Here is a 13,218-nt window from a genome sequence, read left to right as displayed (position 1 = left end):
GACCAAAGGTCAGAGTACATTCAGATATGCCAGACTTAAAACATGAATATACAAGACCATTGACTAGCTAGATGAACTTCAAAAATTCTCAAATAATTATTTGTTAAGGTTTAGGGTGTCAGTGTTATTTTTTATGTTTGGCTCTCGGACATGTAAAGCTCACAAAAAGGCGTTATGAAAATAGTAACAATGGAAGGTCAGAAAGAGTTCAGTTTGAACACAGATTGAGGATGTGGACAAGTGAGGCCTTTTGGCCGACCGTATGGACTTCAAAAATTTCCAAAAAAATATATGACATAGCTTAGAGTGTTGGTTTCATTTGTTATATTTCAGCTTAGGCCTTTGGACTTCGTGGAAGAAGATAGAAAAATAGAAAGAGTCGGGGGTCAGTTTGAGGCTTAATCTCAGGATAGTTTTTCACAATCAACATGCAAGGCCATTTCTCATCCACATTGTCATCAAATCTTACACAAACAACACTATTATTATAACATGCATCAAATAAATCAATGTCTAGCAATATAAAACCATATAGAGTAATAGATAGATGTTAGACTTGCCTAATACTTCAAGACCACCTCAAGGATCACCCTTCCTTCTTGCAACCCTTTTCTTTTGAGAGTGTTTGTAAGCAAAGTAAAAATTTTGACTTTTCAAGAGTGAGAGGAAGTGAAATTCGACCAAGGGGTAAATGAGAGGAAAAAGAGGGAATCATGATTGCGTAGAACGCTCACTTTTTCATAAAGCCCTATTGGCTCAAATAGGTGGTGTGAATAGTGAGTTAGGTTATTGGAATCATTTCATCTAAATAAATTTTTGGCACACATTTTCATGAGTGGCCGGCCATATAGGGGTGAAAACGTCCATTTGCCCACATTATCTTAATTATGTACATTAAACATTAAATTAGACTATATTTTTCTCTATAATTACTTAGCGTTTTAATTACCATGTAATATTAACCTCATTATCATTTAGTTAGCCACATGCCATGCTCAAATTAGTAGGATATCAAATTGACTATAATATCAAGCCTTATGCTCTTGATAATTTTAATTAGAAGCTAATGTACACTATAGTCATTTAATTGATTTCTTTTCTGTAATTGACTTAGTAATAATCCAAATTTAAACTATACCATAGAATGTTAACTTAATTTAGCATCTAATTAATCATGTGATGTACTATAGCTATTAGCTTACTCCATTAGTTCAAGCATCATATATAATGTCCTAGGCAATTTCACTTTCGAGGTTTAATTTACACTATAGTCAATTAATAGGCCTTGCAATACAATCAATTTAATAACAATCATACATATATAATTACACCATAATCGTACTTGACTAAATATTGACATTTTTAGGGTGTCCCCTTTATACGATGATTACTTATCATCCATCTTTCCGAGAAATTAATCTCAGATTATCAACCCTCAAAAAGTACTCGACATTAGTCAAGACTAAGTCAGATAATTCAACTCCAATATAATTATTGCTCTTAATTAATTAGGCGAGAAAAATCGGGATGTCACAGTAAGAGCTTTGATTTAGCACTTGTTGAAATTTTTTGGGTTCCCCAATCTCATATGGAGATTGATAAAAGCTGTAAATGTGTTGCCTCAACAAAGTAGGACCACGACTCCAAATTTGGTCATCAATTTCAACAGAGAAATCTTGTTCCATGGCCAGGTCGAGTTGTTCGTAGGTTGGTTCGCGGCCTTCATTGTGCCATGGTTGCATGAAAGTATTTCACTTCTACTTCGATTTGGGATTTTTAGATTGTTTTGAGCTGATTTTTTTTTTTTTCTGGTGTAGAGAGGTTTTTCACTTCGACTTCGATTAGGAAATATGATATGAGTTAAGATGACATCGTATCAATGGAAGGTCGCATTACATGCCATCCAACAAACTATCGTGATTGATGTGTCAAATTTGAATGTAATTGATCAATACCCTACTCATTGTGGAAACACCATGTTTAATGATTTATGGATGGCTCAGAACCCGTCTATTTTTAAACCAAAATCAAAGCCAGGACTCGCTTCATTATTTATGGATGGCTTGGGTCGGACTATCATTTTCACGTCGTCATCCATAACCCGATCTCCGAGATCCCTTGCTTACTTGATGAGCCAATCCATTCTTAAAAGACCATAGTTTACAGAGAAAAATTGCTAAAAATAGATAATGCATCGATCAAGTATGGATCGCCAAATTTGTATTGTATATAAATGGGTTGAAATGGTCAATTTTGGTCGGATCATTTTCAACCCGATCCAAACTTGACTTGCCCATTGATAAGCCTAGGTCACGGGTTTGTTAGATCTCGTAAGGGCCGTGCAATCCTAGCATTCCATTAATTGGGGTCTTGCGACACCGACATCAGCTTTGCTGGGGTTGTCCCGTCCATCCCTAGCCAAGTTAACATCAGCAAAACTTCTCTAGTTCGCTTCTCTTTTTTTTTTTTTTTAACTCGTTTTGATAGATGTTGTGTAATGAACATTTTATAACACGGTGTTTATTATAACTGTTTGCTCTCGATGAAAATCTTTAGGGTGATGGTGGCCTTTGGCAACGCAAGTTTTTCAAAGGCAAACTGACCCTAAAATACTTGAAACGGGCACAAGCGCAAACTTAAGAAAGGCTTCTGATAATAGGGGGCTGGCCCGAGCCCAACTTGAAAAGAAGTAGCCCATGGGCGTTTTCCTCTTCACTCTTCAGGGCCCACCATCGGTTGACCCGGCCCATTCGCACCGCCAGGTTAAACCCTCGAATCCCACCCTGCCCGTCTCCCTTCTTCGTCGTCCCCACGCTCTCTCTCTCTCTCCACCGATTCTGTATGTTCTCCGCCTTCTCTCGCTCTCCCTCTCCCCCTTTGTGCCTCCTCTTCTTCAATACTCTCTGCAAGCGACCTTCTTCTCGCCGTGGAAGATGCTCGAGGCCTACAGAGCGAGTTCAGTCGACTGGAAGCCGACGCCGGTCGTGGCCCTAGCCACCAGCGCCGACGACTCCCAGGTCGCGGCGGCTCGCGAGGACGGCTCGCTCGAGGTTTGGCTTGTCTCTCCCGGCTCCGTCGGATGGCACCGTCAGCTCGTATGTCGAATCACCTTCGCAAGCTTTATCATTCGATGTGAAATAAAAATGAGAGGTTTATTTCTGACAGCGGCTTGGCCTTCTCTGTGGGTTTTTTTTTTTTTTTTCAGACTATTCATGGAGATTCTAATTCAAGAGTGTCATCTCTTGTGTGGTGTCGGACCGGTTCGAGAGGCTCGTCTAGTGGACGGCTGTTTTCATCCAGTATTGATGGTTCGGTCTCTGAGTGGGATCTATTTGACTTGAAGCAGAAGGTTTGAACTGGGACTGAAGGATGCTTAGTAGTGTCGTAACTTCTTTTTGAGCTTTTCTTGTGCATACGTGGGTGTTGGAATGAATGTGCTTGTTGATAACTACATGCCCTCCTCGAGCTGCTAGCTTAGGTTGGCCTTGAAGTTGAATTCACCTCTTAATACTTCCATCTAGTTTGTGAATAGAACAATGGTTGGGCAAAAACTAGAAAACCCATTTGATGTGGTTTACTGGATAGAAATATGAATGACGTTACCCTTCTGAGCCTGCTTGGCCTATTCCTGTAGTATAGGTGTTGTTCCCGAAGAGATCTCTTGCCCTCGTGCAAAAACTAGGAAACCCATTTGATGTCGTTTACTGGATAGAAATATGAATAACGTTACCCTTCTAAGCCTGCTTGGCCTATTCCTGAAATCAATCTTTTTCACGAGCTTACATATCCTTTCTTTTGTTTGTCATGGAGTAATGTGCTTTTTAGAAGTTGCTTTCTTATGTTTCCAGTCTCAAAATGTTGGGTGCTTGGCAAACAGGTCGTATTCTGATGTCGTTTACTGGCTAATTTGTATCCACAATGCATTATTTGCCTACCATCAGTTTGTTTTTTGCACTTGCAGACTGTTATAGAGTCAATTGGAGTCGCGATATGGCAAATGGCTGTGTCTCCGTATAATGTTAAGGAACCCAAGTCACAAAAGATTGAAAATGGGTATGTAGATGAAAGACTGGATACTGGCATAGATGATGACGATGGTGAAGTTGAGGATGATTCTGAATCTGTCGAGCTTCATGATCCATCATACTTGGAAGATGTGTGTATAGCCCTAGGTTGTGATGATGGCTGCGTGCGGTTATATGCATTTTCTGATTTGGAGGATTTGGTATACAAGAAATCTCTGCCTAGGGTCAGCGGTGAGATTTCTTAACCTCAGAACCTGTTGTTCGAGTTTTTTTGTCCATACTAATTTCCATTCTCTTCATTTCAGGGCGAATTTTAAGTGTCACATGGAGTCCTACTGCAAACATCATATATTCAGGAAGTAGTGATGGGTTAGTGTTCTTATTTCTCGTATGCTTCAATTAGCAAGAGTGATTTTGGGTCTGAATTCTGACAGTTCAATGCCTTCTCTTGTTCTAGTTATTGCTCATCTTTGTCATTGTGGTTTAGATAAAGGTACTCATATCAATTGGTTTCTGCAGATTCATAAGATGCTGGGATGCTCTTTCATGTCGTGAGATCTATAGGATTACAGTAGGCCTTGGAGGTTTGGGCAGTGGACCAGAACTTTGTGTGTGGTCATTGCTTGCACTGAGGTAACATAACATTTTAAACTGTTTTCATTGTGAGGCTTAATGTTTCAGCAGCTTCTACAGCAATTTGGCCTATGTATAATGGATGTATTTCTTATGTCAGGTCAGGAACGCTTGTTAGTGCTGATAGTACTGGCAGTGTTCAGTTCTGGGACAGTCAACATGGAACGCTTTTACAGGCGTATTCTTATCATAAAGGTGATGTGAATGCTCTCGCAGTATCTCCTAACCATAACAGAGTGTTTTCTGCAGGATCTGATGGTCAGGTATGGAATTTAGTTTCTTCTACAGTTTATATTTATTTAGTACATAGTTATTGATTGTAATAAATATGGACATTGTGTATGATTAATAGGACATGCTTGCTTAACATAATCTTTTTCATTTCTGAGAACTGCATCATCGTATATCATTATGCTAATCGGGTTGCTTCTATGATGTCAATTTCTTAGTTATGTCTTGCAACAAATAACTAGAAACCTTCTCTCGGCAGTCTTCACCAGTCATGATGATTCAATGGTCCTTTGGAGCTACGATAACTTTTGAAGCACTTTAAATTGTTTTAGTGGAGCTCCTGTAGTTTGGCTAATTTCTGCATCTAAGTTTGATGTGGCCCTTATACTTTGTATTCACTTGGAGAAGTTTCTTGCGAATCACGAGGGTACATGGGCTTTGTTCAACATCCATCGATTGGAAAACTCCAAGTAGCTTTTCGAGCAATATAATAAACAAATGATTGAAAGTATGAGAGATAGACTCCAGTATCAATCAGCAATTGTTACTTGTGATTTTAGGTTGATTGATTAACTGGGATATCTTCAATGTTGTATCTTGTCTATGCTTTTCCTCCTTACTGGATCTTATTGGTGGGGTGATAACTTTCTGAAGAATCTTTCATTCTGCAGGTTATCCTTTATAAAATTTCCGATGAGACAGTGCATGGTGATGACAAGATTTCTCATAACGAGATGAAGAAATGGGTCTACATCGGCTATGTGAGAGCTCATACGCATGATGTTCGTTCCTTGACGGTTGCAGTACCAGTAAGCCGGGAAGGTACGTGTATATCTATGTTATCTAACGTTTCTGAGCAACGATTATTTCTAGCTCTTAAGATATACTATGCTAGTTTGCAGATTTCCTGCCAGATGAAAAAGTTAAAAGAGTTCGGCGTAGGAAGAAGCCTGTTGATTTTAGTTACGGTAAATGGGCTCATACGGGAGTTCCCATGCTGATCTCAGCTGGCGATGACACAAAGCTCTTTGCCTACTCTGTTCAGGAATTCACCAAGTTCTCTCCACATGATATCTGTCCAGCCCCTCAGCGGTTGCCCTTTCAACTGGTGCGCTCGGTATTTGACCAGACTCCTTTACTTCTTGTTCAGGCTCCTTACTGGTTAGATATTCTCTCTGTACGGACCAAGAGTGGTACCTTTGCGAGTAAGGCTTCTGGCCCTTCTGGGGGCTTGGCAGTTACTGAACTACTGGCTCGAGTGAAGAGCAAGGCATCTCGAAAAATTATTTGCAGTGCTCTTTCTTCTTCAGGGGAGCTTTTTGCCTATTCAGACCAGGTGAAGCCAAATCTTTTTGAACTGAAGAGGCGTGAGGATGGGAAAAATTCGTGGACTGTGACTAAAAAGCAACTTCCTCAGAGATTATCGTTTGTTCACTCTATGGTGTTTAGTGCCGACTCTAATCGGTTAATTATGGCTGGACATGACAGAAAGATTTATGTAAGTTTCTTTTGTCTTTATGTACCTTTTGGAACCAAGAGTTTAGTCGTATCTGTTACTTCAGGAGAAAAAGCAATTATTACCTGTTTTGTCTTCTTAGAACTTCCTCTAAACATAAGCAGTTCAAAGTTTAATATCAAAGGCTGAAATTTGTGTCCTGATGGCTACCCCTACAAAGCAGGCATGCATCAGACTGCTCATTCTAAGTTGAGTTGTGAAGAAGTTGCTTGGTAACTCATATTTAGATCTTTCTGTGTGATTGTTTTTATGCCATGGTTTGGATTGACAGATGATCTGAGCTGTATTACTTTTCTATGTAAACGTAGGCACTCCTTGTTATGTGAAATAGAACTAAGAGTATTATTCTTGAGGTCAAATCAGCGATATTCTTTTAGCTTGTTTTTTATATTGATTCTGTTAATGAATGCCTCTGGACCACTTGTTAAACACCCAATTAAGGAAAGTTTGTGATTTTCAATCTACTGTCTCTCGTGTACATGTAATTGATGCATTTGAAATCAAAGTATTTCCTTATTAAGTATACTTAACTAGTGTCCTGAGGGGACTTATTAACAAGACTACTGTTATTATATTGTTTCTTCCTGTTCTGGATTGCATATATGGCTATAAACCGTGGTAGGACTAGTTGTTTCTAAACACCACCCCCACCCTAAGAAAACAAAATTTGGAGTCATTCCAATATGGAGGTGCTTGCTTTGTAGCTATTTCCATGCAAAAGACAAGTAGCTTGAATGGATTAATGAACAGATCTTCAGCTTTACAATTCATATTTCCATTTGACGTGTTCTGTGGCACTATAGGTTGTGGATGTCAGAAGTTCGGAGTTGCTACATACCTTTACACCATCTCGTGAGGAGCCTTCTGACGAATTATCTCCTGATGAGCCACCAATAACAAAAATGTTTACCAGCTCTGATGGGCAGTGGCTAGCTGCTATTAATTGTTTTGGAGATGTGTATGTTTATAATCTTGAATTACAAAGGTGCGAATTTCTCTCGTGTTTACCTGATTCTTGTGGAATGAGGCTTGAGATATCCATTGATCCAATTGTCTTTAGATGAGAATATAATGGTCAGTTGTCTGTTTATGTCCGTGATCATCAAATTTCTCAGTGTCTTTTCATGTTATCCAGGTGATTTTGTGTCGATATGATTTCGAGTCTTTTTGCTGCTGAGAATCATGTGCCATGAAATATATTGCTTTTGCTATCTGTAGCCAATCTTGTGATATCTATATGGGTCTGCAAGTTTATAAAGATACCGTCCTAGGGCTTTTTTTTTCTAAAATGTTCTTGTGGTTGTTTCTCATACCAAATGTAAATGCTGATGTCAAATCTGATTGGGAGCAGGCAGCACTGGTTCATAGCTAGACTGGACGGTGCCTCTGTTACTGCAGGTGGATTTCCTCCTCTGAATAGTAATGTGCTCGTATTCACCACATCCTCAAATCAGGTGTATGTACTTGATGTGGAGGCCAAACAATTAGGAGACTGGTCAATGAGAAACACATTCTCTCTGCCCAAAAGATTCCAGGAGTTTCCTGGAGAGGTCATTGGGCTTTCTTTTCCCCCCTCCTCGTGTTCATCATCAATCATTATTTATAGTGCCAGGTATGCCCATCCAGTTTGTAATGTATTGTATCGTATACTTGTATTTGTAGGGATCTGTTAGTAAGGTCAACGGCCTTCCCCATGAAAGGATCACCAGATCAGAAAGGGGTTGTTACTCATATGAACATCATCTGTTAAAAAAGAAAAAAAAATTACACAGTTCTTGTGTTACTCAGACTCTTGCTTCCTCTGTCTTGTAAACACAGATTCTCTTGCATTAGCCTCACTTAATAATTCGTCTCAGCAATTATCCAATCCAGATTGACATTAAATGTCGTGATTTACATTCCATTTAATTATTTGCATGCTGCATTCTTTGAACAGATTGTGCAAACTCAACCACTCCCCCGCCCTCCCCTTCCCCCACAAACCCCCCAACAAAACCCCACACACACACAAATGCCCGCCTCCTCCTCTGTGTTCTCTGTGATAAGAGGATTGCATAAGTTCCTTGCGCATACATATTTCGACTTCTTAGGAAGATGTCACTGGAGCTTCATAATAATGACAGAAATTGAAAAGCTGTGTATGACATGTTCCCACTTGCATCTGTAGTAACTCCTGCTAAAGTTGCAGGTTCACAATGGTACATACTTTCTGAAGGAAAAATAAAAACGAATCTAAATTTAGCCAGCAACAGAGTACTGTTATCTGCTTATCTACCTTTGTTTTTAGCAGTTGCTTGATGTAAAACTAGGTTGTTCTGGTCAAATTGCCAATTTTGACTTAGGGAAAATTGGAATTGAGCTAAAACTGTATACTAAATTGGTGGCTTCTCTCCAGGGCAATGTGCATTATTGACTTTGGACTGCCTGTGGATCGGGAGGATGACACGGAGTTGATGAATGGTCGGGATTCAACATTGAGGAAGCTACATTGTACACCTGTAAATGGGAAACTGAAGCGTAGTTTAAAAGCTTATGAATTAGATACTAAACAAAATAGTAGAAAGAATTTTGAATTTTTTGCTTTCAGAGATCCTCTTTTGTTTGTTGGGCATCTTTCAAAGAATTCCATCTTGGTCATAGACAAACCCTGGATGGAAGTAGTTAAAAAGTTAGAAGCTGCACCCGTCCATAGACATATTTTCGGGACATGACTGCTTTTGCCAAGATGCTTTTTGTTCAGCCTAGGAAGGAGAATTCAGTCAACAGTTAGTCCCTTAGAGCAGGTCACTTTCTTTCCTGTGATCCTGGGGACCTACATCTTGTTCTTCATTGTATCCCTTAAGTCAATTCTTTCCTTTTCTTTTTCCAACCTTGATGTTACAGTTTTGTCTCTAAATTTTGATCTAATCCGAGTTGCATGTGTGCATTTTTGGTAAGCAAGGTTTTCATGAATTTATGTTTATATCAATCTTCACAGTATTGTGAAAAATCTTCTTTGTCTATATTACGGAGATTAATGTTGACAACCCTTTTAAGGATCCAAATGGAATGAAAGAGTTTGGATAATGCAGTTGGAGGTCCACCACTGCTTGCTTTGCACACAAGTTGGACTCGTGCTGGCCTGTTTGCTGGTTTGAAGGAGGCAATTATTTATTTACGGTTTGCTTTATGCATAAGTTGGCTGGCCATACTAAATTGCCTAAACACTTAATTTCAAGAGCAGCTATGTTTCCCTTCTCCTGCTAGCTACATGGTCTTCCTTTTTATGATGCTTTCCTCCTCTGTGCTTTAAGTGCCCTCTTGACTTGCCCATTGTTTCGGCAACCTTGGACATTTGCACCTTCTCGAGCAGATGAGTCCCTTTCATGTAATCAGATCTATTTCTTAATCATGATTATGTTTTGATGGAGGCAATGGCATGCTTGTAGTGGTAAGGGAGGGATTTCAGGTGTTAGTTAATAAATCTTTTGTGAAGAAATGCCAGAGGTATGTGGTGAGGAAGCGCACAGTGTGTGATGGAATAGATAGGCTATCTTCTTCGTTGTCCATCATGCATTTGAGATCGAACAAATGAACCCCTTGCTGTTGGGAAAGGAAAATGATAGAATTGAACACCCATGCAGATTGGAGGGAGCCAGAGGTGTTTCATTGGGCTCATGTTTACGGCGGATCATCAACAGGTTAAGAGGTATCTACACTAGCTTCTCTATCCAACTGAAGAATTTCTTATCCTTTGGAAATTGAACCCTCGTTGTAATCATCGATGGCTGATGGTAACTGTTATGCACATGAGCTTGCTTGAGTATATTCATATCTGAGCCACAGTACAGTGAGCTGTATGTAATGACTGGTCGGTTGCGTCTGGAGTCGATAACAATCTCCAACTGATGACATGCTATTGACTGGTTCCTCCTTTGGCTACCTCATCTATAGTCATTGTGTAGTTCTGGCGCCATCGTAGCAGCCTCTGGCGCTCACATGCTGAAGTCAGTGATGTTTTCATAGATGTAGATTTTGAGACATGCAGAGTGGAAGCTAGGGGGCGTTTTCCTCCATCGAGCACATAAGACTCAAACCTTGTCGTAGCCTTGGTCTAGACGACACCAAAGTTGGGAAAAGTTTTACAGGTAGAAAGAAGAAAGCATCCCCTGATGAGACATGGAATGGAGTCTGTGACATCCTGTAATCCGACTCGTTTTGAAACTTTGAATAAATGAAAAGTCTCATTGATGTATTATCCTACGTCGTGACAGAGTCTGTCCTTTTCCTAAAAGCCAGGGCCTCTTTTATTTTCTTTTTTTCTTCTCTTTGGCAAGATATGCTTTGCTGATTGCTGATTCTGGTGATAGGAGCCACTGAAAATAAAAGATGGGGAACCCACCAGGACAAAAGATCAATTATTGTACCAGTTGATCAAGTTTTTAGATCGAATTCTCGGTGGGCTAGTGGGTAGTTATCAGGGGAAGTGGTAGGTTTGCTGTGTCTGCTTCCTTTCTGGTGGAAAACGAAACTTACCTTTTGGGTCCTTCCTCCTAACGTTTGTCCTTTTATCTCACGAGGAGATGGGCTTATATTACCAAGAGATTTCCCATGCCACGTCTTAGTTCAAGCTAGGCTGGCATCGGTTCAGATGGAGAAACGAAAGTGGTCAGCTTGATTCTGACTCTCTCTCTCTTTCTTACTTTTGTTGTTTGTGTGTGTGGCTTTGAGAGAAAGAGAGGGTACCGTTTCGAGCTATTGTGTTGAGGATACACTCTGTTCTGAAAGGGACTCCTGATCGTCCTCTCGACCCTTCTATCTCCCTATTCTTCTTATTTCTATATACTAAGTCACTCACTATGGTAAAATTGTTCAAACAGTAAAGTAGTGATCTGTCGAATATAGGAAATTTGCTAGCCAACCAGAAATATTAGATGGTGAATACCATGTCTAGGACAGCAGAAGATTCTTCTTTCTTCCAAGCTTTTGGTGTGTTAACTTCAAGTTTATGCCAGTACGTTAGAAAACTAGGAGCGTTCTTTCTTTTCCTTCTTTTGGAAATGTGAGGACCTCCTCAAGAAGGGCCTTTTGTACCCAGGCCCCGGTTCCTAAACTTAGCTCGCTTTTGAAGGTTGACAAAGTTATCCTGGTTGCAAGTGCGCTATCCCAGTCCTGGCGGGAAGTTTCGAACCGAAAATAGGGATGGAGATTGGGCATTCTATGCCCTCGCCAATTAGGATGCCATATATAATCACAGGTCCGCAAATTTTGTTTTTACACAATACGAAAGAACCACAGTGGAATTCCTAGATACAGGACTAGTGACTGCCTGATGAATGTGGCTTTTTGACACCTAGCAAGCAACCATACAAAGAGAATTTATTTGCCCATGTGGTTGGGAGGAAAAGGAGTTCGGATAAAAAGAGAAAAGGTGGATACAATCTTCTCAGATTGAGCATCCTCTTTACATCGAGACAAGTTGGCCTTGTATCACCACAGCTTTCGGCCTTTCAAACCTCCTCCGGAGAAAATCAAAGAATGGGATCATCATCGGCAAGCGCCTTGTAAGATTCAGTCGCGCAATGTATGCCGATGAAGATGAACCACCTCACCCTTTCTCTCGGGAGCAGCTCTCTCGATGTGTTACTTCCCCAACTCAGATTTACCCTGTAGAGATTGAGTGGCAGAGTGCCGACCCTCGTTAGAAGGTGAACTGAAGCAGCTGAAACTAATGTGCAGTCACCTAGAGAACATGAGAGTTTCCTTACCTTTGCTTTGGCTGCATCATTGTCTGTTGGAGAGTATTTCTTCTGCAAGGCACCAAGAAGTAAGCCATCGGAAAACTTCTCCTCTTTCACATCGCTTCTACATGTGGGGTGGGAAGTAGGGGGTGTGTTCAAGCCAATATACTACAGAAAGAGACTTGCCTTGGTGAAGCTTATTGGAATGGAGGTTGCAGTGTCCTTGTAGCACAAATGCTGCCGCTCCTCCTCTCTCCTATGCTCTTTCCCCTTCGCCGCCTTCTTCTTCTTACCACCCCCGACACCGAGCTTCTGCGGCCCGGGGCCGGACGAGGAGCGCTCGTTCTCATTGCACAAGTCCTCTTTGGCTTCATGGAATGGAGGCCCGGAGGACGCATCGGAGACCATGGACAAATCCTCTTCTCCTCCCTCCTCACTTTTGGCTCTTCCTGACCTCGTGTAAGTGTAGTTCTTGTGGACTTCTCCCTGCCATTGCTCTAGCGCGAGAGTCCAACCAGACTCGCAGTCTCCACTGGATTGTGAGGTTGATGAATTCATTTGTCGCTTCTCTGACTATACAGCTCCACAAGGACTTCTTATAGGAATTGAGGAGCAATTTAGTAATGCCCAAGATTTTACTTTCCCAACAAATTGAAAGAAAAACTAATAATTTCCAGGTGAGAATCTCCCCCTCCCTCCTCCTCTCTCTCTCTCTCTCTGTTCTTTTTCTGTATTGGAAAAGGGAGACGGAGAGGACTGGGGGAAAAGAACAAACGTATCACACTCAAATCCTAGACGTGCTTTGTCCTTTGCTCTATCCTTTCCCTGTGCATGAAATGTATGCATATGTTGGATTGGACTGTGGAAAACAGAAATAAATAAAGGAGGAGGTCGGTTGGAAGAACACGAATTATGAAGTGGTGAAAAGAAAGGAAGTCATCGTTGATTCAAGCAGCACTGGTGTAAACCAGGGTCCGCCGCCGGTGGTTACGGAAATGATCTATTCGAGTCTCGCCACCACTATCAATAAATATGGTTTATTCGAGTCTCGCCACCATTATCAATACATAGGATCGGCTAGATATCGAATTTT

At 40.8% G+C, this 13,218-nt stretch overlaps 2 protein-coding genes across 6 annotated transcripts; one reads left to right on the top strand and one right to left on the bottom strand.

Moving 5' to 3' along the window:
* Positions 1-2,797: 2,797 nt before the first annotated feature.
* On the top strand, positions 2,798-10,380 carry LOC115739521 (WD repeat-containing protein PCN). 5 transcript variants are annotated; one of them, XR_007197313.1, is made up of 12 exons: positions 2,798-3,095; positions 3,206-3,349; positions 3,962-4,256; positions 4,331-4,394; positions 4,545-4,658; positions 4,759-4,921; positions 5,561-5,711; positions 5,792-6,387; positions 7,209-7,390; positions 7,757-8,017; positions 9,727-9,891; positions 10,029-10,380. XR_007197313.1 is itself a non-coding variant. In XM_048273610.1 (11 exons), the coding sequence occupies exons 1-11, from the start codon at positions 2,934-2,936 to the stop codon at positions 9,791-9,793; spliced, it is 2,199 nt and encodes a 732-aa protein (XP_048129567.1). In that variant the 5' UTR covers positions 2,798-2,933; the 3' UTR covers positions 9,794-10,380. The 5 variants fall into 5 exon arrangements, 2 of the variants coding, with proteins under 2 accessions (XP_048129567.1, XP_030528509.1); XR_004015244.2 differs by lacking the exon at positions 9,727-9,891 and adding an exon at positions 8,801-9,188; XR_007197312.1 differs by adding an exon at positions 8,801-9,188 and having other exon boundaries at positions 9,727-10,380.
* Positions 10,381-11,691: 1,311 nt separating this feature from the next.
* Positions 11,692-12,903, bottom strand: LOC115739522 (protein SOB FIVE-LIKE 5-like). Its single transcript, XM_030672650.2, has 4 exons — positions 12,312-12,903; positions 12,153-12,194; positions 11,997-12,051; positions 11,692-11,903 (listed from the first exon to the last, which is right to left on the bottom strand). Exons 1-3 carry the CDS (start codon positions 12,681-12,683, stop codon positions 12,028-12,030), a joined length of 438 nt encoding a protein of 145 aa, XP_030528510.1. The 5' UTR covers positions 12,684-12,903; the 3' UTR covers positions 11,692-11,903; positions 11,997-12,027.
* Positions 12,904-13,218: the final 315 nt, after the last annotated feature.

The sequence above is a fragment of the Rhodamnia argentea genome, chromosome 2 (genome assembly GCF_020921035.1).
Source record: "Rhodamnia argentea isolate NSW1041297 chromosome 2, ASM2092103v1, whole genome shotgun sequence".
Taxonomy (NCBI): domain Eukaryota; kingdom Viridiplantae; phylum Streptophyta; class Magnoliopsida; order Myrtales; family Myrtaceae; genus Rhodamnia; species Rhodamnia argentea.
Note: the sequence above shows the minus strand (reverse complement) of the source record. Positions and strands in the feature narration are given on the sequence as shown.

What these genes read in the sequence shown, in the direction of transcription:
- LOC115739521 (XM_030672649.2), top strand. Translation starts at nt 2,934, where the DNA reads ATGCTCGAGGCCTACAGAGCGAGTTCAGTCGACTGGAAGCCGACGCCG. An exon ending in TCGGATGGCACCGTCAGCTC is followed by an intron (nt 3,096 to 3,205) that starts GTATGTCGAATC and finishes TTTTTTTTTCAG; the next exon opens with ACTATTCATGGAGATTCTAA. An exon ending in ATCATTATTTATAGTGCCAG is followed by an intron (nt 8,018 to 8,800) that starts GTATGCCCATCC and finishes GCTTCTCTCCAG; the next exon opens with GGCAATGTGCATTATTGACT.
- LOC115739522 (XM_030672650.2), bottom strand. Translation starts at nt 12,683, where the DNA reads ATGAATTCATCAACCTCACAATCCAGTGGAGACTGCGAGTCTGGTTGG. An exon ending in TTCCAATAAGCTTCACCAAG is followed by an intron (nt 12,195 to 12,311) that starts GCAAGTCTCTTT and finishes GGTGCCTTGCAG; the next exon opens with AAGAAATACTCTCCAACAGA. An exon ending in ATGATGCAGCCAAAGCAAAG is followed by an intron (nt 12,052 to 12,152) that starts GTAAGGAAACTC and finishes CAATCTCTACAG; the next exon opens with GGTAAATCTGAGTTGGGGAA.